General features: G+C 34.8%; 1 protein-coding gene across 2 annotated transcripts in view; it reads right to left on the bottom strand.

Annotated features, from left to right (window-relative positions):
• Positions 1–3,006: 3,006 nt before the first annotated feature.
• Positions 3,007–11,720, bottom strand: part of LOC144977030 (uncharacterized) — an 18,655-nt gene continuing 9,941 nt past the window's right edge. For both annotated transcript variants that reach the window (XM_078921738.1, XM_078921739.1), the window contains exons 4-7: positions 10,232–10,360; positions 8,575–8,796; positions 7,757–7,941; positions 3,007–7,045 (exon numbers count right to left, since the gene is read on the bottom strand). In XM_078921738.1, the coding sequence (XP_078777864.1) occupies positions 6,630–7,045; positions 7,757–7,941; positions 8,575–8,796; positions 10,232–10,360 (952 nt within the window). In that variant the 3' untranslated portion in view covers positions 3,007–6,629. The remainder of the gene's footprint in view (positions 7,046–7,756; positions 7,942–8,574; positions 8,797–10,231; positions 10,361–11,720) is intronic.

An 11,720-nucleotide genomic window follows, 5' to 3' on the forward strand; every position in this document is an offset into this window, starting at 1 on the left:
TGATTTACAAGCAAAAAAAGAATCACCTCCCAAAACTATACATTTGACTGTGTCCCTTCAAGCAAAGGACTCCGGCCAGGACCAGGACAAAACCAAGTAATCTCATTCCAAGACAAAGACAGAAAGCAAGTTGGGAAACATATATAGTAAGTGCCTCCCTCTCCATTTTGGAAGGACAAAAGAAAGACCCCACCCAGGAAATGGAGGATCTTTGTTGCTGCCTTACATGCCAGTCAGCATGAAAGGCAAAAAGTAACTAAAGTAAGACAAATTGAATCCAATGAAATATCCATTTCATACAAGAAAACTATCCTCTAAGTCGTCCTCTTTTTGCACTAGCACTCTTACAACATTTGATATGGGCTATAGTTACACCTGTGTTGATTGGAATAATCATTGTACATTGTTCTTTCTAAGATGGATGCTGGCCCATATTTTGAAATCATTGTCACACATCCAGTCTCTGGTCAGGCTAAACTCTGCTCGTTTCAAGATAGAACACAGTAATGCTTGGCCACCCAAAGCACATCATCAGTTAGAGAAAGAAAGAAAGAAAAATAAAATGAAAAAAAGAGGAGGAGAACTTGCAATGATAGGAAATTGTTAGATTTATTTTCCTTTCATTAAATTTCAATTCATTTTCCATTAATTTTGTAGCAGAATTTACACTGGTATCTATAGCGCGAGATGGACAATATCAATTGCTTACTATCCTTTGAATGGGACACTAGTCTACCGAAATCTACCCAATCAGATGAACAATATCAATGGCTTACTATCCTTTGAATGGGACATGTTACGAAATTACCAATAGATGAACAATTCAATGCTTCTTCTTTGAATGGGACACTAGTCTACCGAAATCTACCCAATCAGATGAACAATATCAATGGCTTACTATCCTTTGAATGGGACACTAGTCTACCGAAATCTACCCAATCAGATGGACAATATCAATTGCTTACTATCCTTTGAATGGGACACTAGTCTATCGAAATCTACCCAATCAGATGGACAATATCAATTGCTTACTATCCTTTGAATGGGACACTAGTCTATCGAAATCTACCCAATCACTGCTGGGTGGACAGAGGAATGAGAAATAAATCTCGACTACACCAAGAATAAATCTCAGTTCCTTGATTATGAAGCAAGTGCTCTTCCAACTGAGCTATTTGGACCCTCATTACAATTGTGCGGCTATGTGGTCTAGTGGTATGACACTTGCTTTCAGATCGGAAGCTCCTGGGTTCGAGCCACGCTCAACGCATAATTGGGTCCTTGGAAAAGGCTCTTTACACACATTCTCTCGCCGTACTCAGGTGTAAAATGAGTACCTGGCCGTTAACATTGTAATAGCGCCTCACAGGTGTCATGTCCCGTCCTACATGTTAAGTGTTGCTGTTAGCCATGGACCCCTTGTAAAGCGCTGTGAGCATGTTAAGTGGACATTGCGCTATATTTTTTTTTAAAAGCTCAATTACAAACATAGATAAGGTTTATGAAGTTCCCAAGAGCCACAAGGCCCATGGAGCTGGAATTTGTCCAGGTTTTCATTGCATTAAATCAGATGCTAATTTCCGTCTGGTCGAATACGAAAACGGATGGCACTCCTGGCTACAACTGCAGCCAAGGACCTGATGAAATGGAAGAAAAATGTCCAGATTGTATGTTAAGATTATGAACGAGTCTGCATTCAGTTTGTGACCTTAGATACGAGGTTAAAGTCTAGTTAGCTGTGGGCAGTGCAATGGTGTAAAATATGTACCTTATAAGTAACAGAGTTGTCACTGAAGTAACTCATATCTCATTCTACAAATGTGATGCTCATGGCTTGGAACCACTTGGAAAGTGCTTTTTTTTTTTTTTTTTTTTTTTTTTGTTTGTTGCTTTAGGTCTCTTCCAACACAATTGAGGTTATATGAGAGACCGCTGAAACAAAAAAACAAGCAATCTAACAAAAATAGTACAAATGTAAATCAAAATCATAACCTAAAGATATCATAAGCTAAATTATAAATAACCAAGAACAAACAGGCAGAAGATTTACAGAAAAAAAAATATCCCCTGTCAAAAATACAATCACAAACCAAAGAAGCAGGATAGGCTAGTAAAGAGAAGAAGAAACGACATCACTATCTGATCGTACACCCATGCGAACATCATAGGTATATGATTCAAGGGTGATGCTCCCATCCAACCACCCGCGGAAAGTGCTTTGAGCACATTTAGTGCTGTATTGTCGTATAAAAATTGTCCCTTCTTAAATGTGCGTTATTAGGCGCCCAAAACAGGTGAAGCAATAATCCAAACAGATGAGACAGACACAGATCCTAAAAGGAATTTGGGGGTTTTATGGCACCTGTGACACTTTCAGAGCATTTCATTGCCAATAAAATGGAAAATGGTAGAATAATCAAATGACTAAAGATCGTTAGTTTAAAAAAGCACCAACAAAAAAAGGACTTAGTATTAATCAATGTTGTTGTTTAAGGGGTTTTTGGTGTTTGCGACATATTTAGGTCACAGCAGTGCCGGTAAAAGGGAAGAAAAGGGGATAGTCAAACAATTCTTGACTTACAATTAAAGCACCCAAGAAAAAAAAAGAGAATGGGGAGTTGGTTCAATTAGGGAAGAGATGTAGATTCCAAGAGAATAACATCAATGTACTCAGTGTGAAATTACCTAAAAGTCTCATCACACATCATCAAAGGATCCCACTAAGAGGAGCCCACTCAAATGTTTATAATGATACATATGTTAAAAACAAAAAAAATATAACATCAGTTCATAACAGATGTGACTTAAAGGAAAAAATATCAGATCCAAACACTAACACTATACATTTGACTGTTTCACTCTCAACCAAGGACTCCGGCAAGGGCGAGGACAAAACCAAGTAATCCCATTCCAAGACAAAGACAGAAAGCAACTCAGTAAACATATACATGAGGAAAATAATTAAAGACTTCATGTCTAGCATAATAAACAACACAGAAGCAGTGCTAAACACTTTTTAAAAAATAATGTAGAATGCTCAGCACCACGCAATTCTTTGCAAAAGTAACTTTAGAATGTTTGACATTTTAAAACTCTACTTTAGAAAAAAAAGAAGTTTTAGTTTAAACTCACTTAAATTATCTTTGCAAAAAGGTACGTGGTTACCATATTCTCAGATATAAATTTTATTTTTCTATCGCCCAAACTTATCATTCTGTACAGCCATGTGAGGTTTCTAGTTAAAATAACGTTTTTGAAGCTCTTTTACTTCACTGCATATAAACAACTTTGTTTATCAAAGAAATATTTACAGTTTTAAGATCAAGTCGGCCAACCCAAAAGTTTTCAACAATGGTATGTTTACTTTCACCTTTTTTTTAAAAGTCCAAACCAAGTTTCGTTCAGCAAAGAATGTCAGCGTTTCATGTTAAAAGTTATAATTTTAAAAAGTGATAAATCTTTATATTCATTTTTTTTTTTTTTAATGTGAGCTTTTTTATAGAGCAATATCCACTAAACATGCTCAAAGAACTCTACAAGGGGTCCTTAGCCAACAGCAACACTTAACCTGCAGGATACCTATTAACGGTTAGGCAAAATTACAAAAAAACTTTTCAACAGAGACAACGCTGTTAACGACCAGGTACTCATTTTACACCCGAGTACGATGAGAGATTGTGAGTAAAAAGCCTTTGTCAAAGACTCAACTATGCGCCACCAAGAGCAGGACTTGAACCAAGGACCTTCCGATCAAAAGGCAAGTGTCATACCACAAGACCACATAGCCCCATATAAAATGGGTCTAATTTATTATTCAGAGTAATTGTATTAGGAACTGTTTATAATTCTGGATAGCCGACTTGTCCTTAAAACCAACCAGTTTAACAATCAAAAGCTTACAATTGACATTTTTTGTTTGTTTGTTTTGTTTTTAAGGGTTTTACGGCGCTTGCAACACATTTAGGTTATATCAGCGCCAGTAAAAAGGAAGAAAATGGGATAGTAAAAAGTTCTAGAATTACAATTAGAGCACCCAAGAAAAAGTAAGACAAAGGGGAACTGAGAACAAATAGGGATCAGATGTAGATTCCAAGAGCATACCACCAATGTACTTAGTTTGAAATCACCTACAAGTCTCATCCAGACACAAGCACAAAATCCAACAAAGAGGAACACACTCAAATGCTTACATTATACATTCAAAATACAAATAATAATACATAACAGAGAGATGATTTACAAGGAAAAAAATATCATCTCCCAAAACAATAACTATGCATTTGACTGTTTCCCTCCCAGCTAGGACTCAGGCCAGAGCCAGGACAAAACCAAGAAATCTCATTCCGAGACAAAGACAGAAAGCATGTTGGAAAACAGATATAAGGGGATAGAAGACACAGTATGTACCTCCCTGCCCGCTATGGGAGGTCAGGATCCCCACCCAGTGACATTTTTTTTATGAAACACGCTGCCAATAAATCATGAAATGGCAATAACAAACCTGCCACTGGCAACTAACCAAAAGTCTGTACATTATAGGGAAATAATCCTAATTTCAATCAAACTAAATTTGCCCCGACCCGTAATGCAAGATTTCAAATCTTAATTCACTGAATTGTAACTTTAAAAACATTCCCTATAACAGATGAAATATTACCAAATTTGGTCACAAAGCAACTGTTGACACAAACAATATTTTCATCAATTTCCCTTTAAATTATTTTTTTTTTAAACCTGAAGTTGCAGGAAAAAAAATCAAAATTTTGACAATTTTGTTTTTATGGGTTTTATGGCGCTTGCAACACATATCAGCACCAGTAAAAAGGAAGAAAATGGGTTAGTCAATTAATTCTTGAATTAGAATTAAAGCAACAAAGAAAAAGCAAGACAAAGGAGAATTGGCTCATTGTTTTTTTGTTTTTAAGGATTTTACGGCGCTTGCAACACATTTAGGTTATATCAGCGCCAGTAAAAAGGAAGAAAATGGGATAGTAAAAAGTTCTAGAATTACAATTAAAGCACCCGAGAGAAAGTAAGACAAAGAGGAATGGGAACAAAATAGGGATCAGATGTAGATTCCAAGAGCATACCACCAATGTACTTAGTTTGAGATCACCTATGTCTCATCCGGACACAAGCACAAAATCCAACAAAGAGGAATACACTCAAATGCTTACATTATACATTAAAAATAACCAATATAATAATACATAACAGAGAGATGATTTACAAGGGAAAAAATATCATCTCCCAAAACAATAACTATGCATTTGACTGTTTCCCTCTCAGCCAGGACTCCGACGAGGGCCTGGAAAAAAACCAAGTAATCTCATTCCAAGACAAAGACAGAAAGCTTGTTGGATAAGATATAAGGGGATAGAAGACACAGTATGTACCTCCCTGCCCGCTATGGGAGGTCAGGATCCCCACCCAGTGAATTGGCTCAAATAGGGGTCTAATTAATAGGAAATAGATATAGTCACTATCAGTGTTCTTAGTCTGAGATCTCCTAAAAGACTCATCCAGACACCAGCACAAGATCCCACTGAATGGAGCACACTCAAATGATTACAAGATATGTTCATCACAAAAAAATATAACTATCAGCACAATACAGAGAGATGATTTACATGGATAAAAATATCACCTTCCAAAAATAATACTATACATTTGACTGTTTCCCACTCAGCCATATATACGGCATGGGCTAGGACAAAATCAAGTAATCCTATTCCAAGACAAAGACAGAAAGCGACTTAGAAAATAGATAGGGGGGGATAGAAGACAAAGCAAATGACCTCCTGCCCACTATGGGAGGTCAAACAAAAGATCCCACCCAGTTTGCCAATTTTGACTTTTAAAAAAATAAACCTGTAAGAATATACAAATTAAAGGTTTATAGGTTTATCAGCAAATCTTAAAATGGCAGTAACGCAAGAGGTGAAATGAATGAATATGAACACAATGAATGGTAACAACGTGAAAGTGTAAAACAATGATAACAAAATGGTATGTTTAACAAAATAGTATCTTAACATGGCCCACTTCTTCAATCTGATATTATGTAATGTAAGGGTGAATTTTGGTAGCTTTATAGTCTAATGGTATGAATCAGCGTGCGACTTGTTGGTCCCGTCCCACACAAAATTAGTCCTTGGAAATTGCTTTTCAATCAAATTTTCTCACCATACCTTCTCAGGTGTGAAAATAAGTACTAGACCAGTAACAGTGTTGCATATATTACACAAAACAAAAAAATTGTGATAGGACCTTAAACGCATCATATCTCATCTTAAATATTGTGTTACTGTTAGCGTTCGACCCCCTTGTAAGTGCTTTGAGCACAGTAAGTGGTGTAATATGTGATATACAAGAAGTCCAGGGTTTTTAACCTGTGCAAAATGTCAAAAAATTAATTTAATATCAAAATCTTCAGTATTGCAAAATTTTGAGCTTTCTGCAGTTGCAGTTAAGGAGACCACAAATAATTTCTTGAAAATAAATGGATATTGATATAACTAAAACGTTAATGATGGATAGACTTGGTAATTCAATTTTCAACACCTGACATAATACCAGATTGGGGTAGAGTGTCATAAATTTCATTTTTATAAAAATCGTTTTCCCCATCACCCAAGGGTTGGCAATGATTCCAGGACTTGGTTGTTGCCATCAACAACAATTGTATACTCCGTTACCTGGTTAGATTCCTTTGGTGCCATAGCAATTGTTTGCTTTGCTAATACACTTTGTTCAAATGACCGAAGTTGGGCTTTCAACATATCTAAATGGGCCCTCCTCTCAGTTTTTTCAAATTCAAACCTCTCTTTTTGAAAAGCTAACTCTTCTCTTCGAAGTTCAATTTCCCTCTGCCGTAGTCTCTTATCCTCTTCCATTTCTTTGTTTCTCAGTCGTCTGTCCTCTTCATCTTTCCCCTTCAAGTAAGAGAGCAACATTGTTATTTCCCCTTTATTTATGGATGGCTGTGATGTGGATGCGGAAGATCTTGGTGGTGAGGCTAAAGTCCTTTTTTTCAGCGGAGATCCTAATGAAACCAAAAAATGAATAAATAAATTTAAAATTTACAAACCAATTGATTAAATAAAGAATCTATTAACAACCTAGGTTGAAAATAATTTTTCTTCAATTTATATTTCATTACATCCGCACCTTAATGTTACAGTCAAGCAATGCTGAATGTGGTCAGTGACTGAATGGATGGATGTGATTGCAAAACTCTGTCCCTGAGGATGAGTTATTTTACAAACATTATTTTTCATTAATTCTTTCCATATAACAATGATCAAAAACGTTTAATAGTAAACACTATGCTCAGTAGTCTGTTTTTTTAAAAAACAATAAAATAATTATTATCAGCTGGCCATCATCCCTGTTATAATACATAGTGCACAGCTGATCAGGAACATTGATGTAATGCTCAAATCTGAAGGGGTGTGTGTTTATAAAAATGAGTCGATAAAATATCAATGTTTTTATCGTTTTTCTTCTAAAACTTGGATATAAAAATCCCAATCTGGAGGAAATGGTCAGAGTTGGGCAAAATTTGGTTCCTCTAAATCTGTATCTATAGAAGAACAGGGAAAGAAAGGGAGGGAGATGGAGAACTCCCATTACAGTAATCTCTCTCTTACTCCCCCTCCCCCCCTCTCTCTCTCTTTTTTTCACGTATATCCATAACAACACACAGTAAAAAGATACAAAACAATAGCTTCTCTCCAAATATTATGAAACCAACCTGAGGGTACATCATAAAGATCATCATCCTCATCAAAGTCATCATCATCAGACACGGTTCTCTTCCGAGGTCGTCCAGGTCCCCTCTTTTTCTTACCCTTTATGACTAAGGAGTCCATTGTGTCTTTCTTGGCTTTATCCAACTCGTATAGAATATTGCCCATTTCATCTTCTGCAGGAGGTCGCCTGTAAGATAAAAGTTCAAAAATTGGATAGCTGAATATAAAGATGTACATATGACCCTCTAACCCAACATCTTGCAGCAAAATTTGGCAATTAAATTCAATAGAATTACACCATATCATACAGTTCTGAATAATCGTTTATTAAGTTATATTACCACCAATTCTCAAATGTAACAGGAAATAAGAAATAAGAGATTTTTTAAAATCCTACCAGGGTTCCTTTTTAAGTCCCTAAAAAATGGGAAAATCCAAGTAAGAAAGCTGTGCATTATCCAATCCAATCACTATACCTTCCTCTTTTTCCTTCCTGAATTATTATGATTATTAATGCTTTCATTGCTATGATTAGCCCTCACTATAAAAATCCTCAGTAGTATCCAAATTACTTCTTGTTAACATTTATCACCATTATTGTGTTACCATACGATCATCACTATTTAATTATAATTACTTTTTATGTGATGCACAGTGTAATTTCCCTTTAGGACCAATAAAGTTCATCATATCTTATATTATTCAGTAAATTGAATTTAAAAAATAATACCAATTATTTAGGTGAAGATTCCTATCATACAAATTATTTTATTTTTTTAAATAGTAATAATAATAATGATTATTTAAAAAACATGAATACCTTCCATGTGTGAGGGCCAGGAACTTGTCAACCAAAAATCGGATACGTTTTTTGACAAGTCGAGGAGTAATATTAGAGAACCTATCATCATCCTTCTTTAACCTCTCTACAGCTTTATTCCACTGCTTCTCTCCATTTGCATACTCAAAGGGATTTACACGATTCACTTCTCTGGCCATCTTCAGATCTAGGTCTTCTGTGAAATTAAAAACTCGAAAATTTCTGGGGAGAAAATAATAAAGTTAAAAATAAAACAGAAAAGTAAATGTATCATGATAATAGGACAGAATATCTATGTTTTATGATGTTTTTTTTTTCTTAAAAGCATAATTACAAACATGAGAGTATAATAAAGAGAATCCAAAAAGAACTTTTATGTATACACATAACTGTACTATATCGTCCAGCGGTAAAACTGCCTTATATTGCAGCCAAGAAACAAAAAATATACATATGAAAATCATAATTTCAAGAAAGAAATGTATATCAAGCTAAAAACCAGGTCTTTCCTCCACCTTTTTATCATATATCATTCTTCTCTAATATTATATATCCTATTCAACGTTTACTGTGTTGAAAAGGGGAATATCCTGAATCATCCACATCATTTGTAGTTGGGAACTCTTATAAACCTTCACTATTATTTTTACTTTTCCTAGCTTCAAGAAGAAACCTTTGCAATTTAAAATAAGTTGATACTGGTAAGTAAAGACTTCAAGTAGAAGGAGTTAAATAGTAATCAGAATATCACAGAAAAAAAAATTAGAAAAATAGCACATAAGAGGTACTTTGGTAAACGTCCATTTAGCCCTCCAGCAGTGAGCTGATAAATGGCCTAGTGGCTGTGACCCGATTGTTAGCAATTTTGAGAGATAAGCCTCAAAAAATTATATAGATTTTTTTGTTTAGGGGTGGATTTTAACGATTTATATCTTATTTTCTTCAGGATGAATTACTCTATCGTTTGGTGCTGTTTATGTTTAAATCAATGCCAATTTAATGTCTCTTTTGTTCGTGGATAATATAGGGTATAATTTAGCTTTGGATCGTTTTAAAAATCAGAAATTGGTAAATCAAAAATCATGTTAGGGCACATAATTCAACATCTTAGCTTTTTAATAAAATTAAAAATTCAGAGCAAAGTTTTATCCCACATCCATAACTCATTTCAGAAAAATCCTAACTCATATGTCAGCTGCCTTTATAGGCCAGTTTTGAAATCCAAATGGAGGTCACTAAAAGAAATGCAACAATTTCAGGTCTGTCAGTAAATAAAAAGGCAAATAGGAGTACAATTTTAAGCCTTGAAACTAATTTAACTTTTCTTCTCTTCACCTAATTTTCCCAATTTCAGTACCACTAGAATTGTGTTGAAAAGCGATTTATAATGATATGGGTTTCATTCAGCTCAATCCAATTTGAATTTTTTTACCAAATGCCTATGCATATACATAACAGGCAGCTCACAAAAAATTCTGATGCAACATAATGCATCTTTAAAAATCCATTGCACAACATATTAAGTTTAGATAATCTAGAAAGTCTTCCTTTTTCAGCCTCTTGTATGGTTAAATTATCCAATGTCATGTTTGTTTTTTGGTGTTTACTTGCACTTTCGACACTATTAGATCAATTACACAAATAATCAGTTACATACCTCTGAGAAGCTTGCTCATTCTCGAAGCTTCGCTCATGGTTGTTGTGTATAAGGTGGGATTGTGTGACTCGAAGTGCTCCTTTGTTATAAGATACATTCATGAAAGCACCGCAGCCTTTACCAACATAACTGGAGAAGATAACAATAATGACACATTTTTAAAAAGGAAAAAAAAAGTCCTTCATTGCTAAGGAGGTGATGATGTGAGAATTAATCCTAGTTTCTGTTGCATTAAACGGACAGTTACAATAGCTTGCTAGTATTTGAATAGCCACCTTGTCTATTTCAAAGTTCTTACTGATATATCAAATAAATACAGCTATTTAATAACTTCTAACAACTTCATTTCTAAGTTAGAAAAAAAAAAAAAATTTTTAAAATAGCATTAGTGGTGACAACAATAATCATCATCATCGTTATTATTACTATCATCATTATAATTATTAGTGGGGTCCCCATGGCTCAGTTGGTAGAGCACTTGCTTCACATGCAAACAGACTGAGATCCACCCAAGTGAAGTTGAGATTTTTTTCCTGACTCCCTTGTCTAGCCTGTAGTGATTGCATAGCTAGGTCTGTTAGTGTTAGATCAAGCAGAAAGTACTCCACTATAGATTAGCATCCTATCCAAAAGAAAACAAGCAATTGCTTTCGCCTGTTTCATGCTATAGAAACTGGGATTAACTCTACCTCCATGGGCAGAGGGCTCTGAAGGATTACATTTCACCATAATTAGTAAAACAGAATGATGATTAATACAAATAAAAAGCACAAATTTTCATTCTGCAGTTTATGTAGCATGCAGGACAACTATTGTTCTGGCACTCGCTGCTTTCAGAAGGTATATTCTTTAAGACGAGAGCCACTAGAAAATGGGTAACAACTCTCAACAGCTCCGACATTAAGATTTCCATACCACATCCCCTTTTTCTTCATGACTTATCCTGACCCATAAGTTCTAAATTTTAAAAATATTTTATAATATTTTAATATTGAGAGGTTAAACTGAAATGATTAAACTCTACAACACTGTTTATAGAAATCATGTCAAATGTTATCCTTTTTAAAATGTTAATAACCAAGGATTTCACTGTCGATTGTTTACATTTTCACTTCTGCCATCTTGTTTTAATCAAAAGCGATCACCACTCTCTTCACTTGAACGTTTGTCATGTACTATAAAAATGACTTTAAATTCAGAGATGCCAACTCTAAATTTGGCTCACAGGAATTTCAGACACCATTCGTAGGAATTTCAACGCTGAAAGAGGAATTTCCACACACAAGAAAAGGGAATTGGAATGGTATTTGGCATCGTGTTTACAAATTGTATAGTTCTAAATAGATAATTGATTAGAATTATATTATGATATTTAAACACAATGCCAAATACAATCCCAAAGTTTCCTTATTTCAAATGAAGTAAATCTCCAAAACCTAATGGTAGTGATTATAGTACTAATGGTAGTGAGGATGATGTGGTGTTGTTG

The sequence above is a fragment of the Berghia stephanieae genome, chromosome 7, assembly GCF_034508935.2.
Source record: "Berghia stephanieae isolate SIO BIC M18660-M18661 chromosome 7, UCSD_Bste_1.3, whole genome shotgun sequence".
NCBI classification, from domain to species: domain Eukaryota; kingdom Metazoa; phylum Mollusca; class Gastropoda; order Nudibranchia; family Aeolidiidae; genus Berghia; species Berghia stephanieae.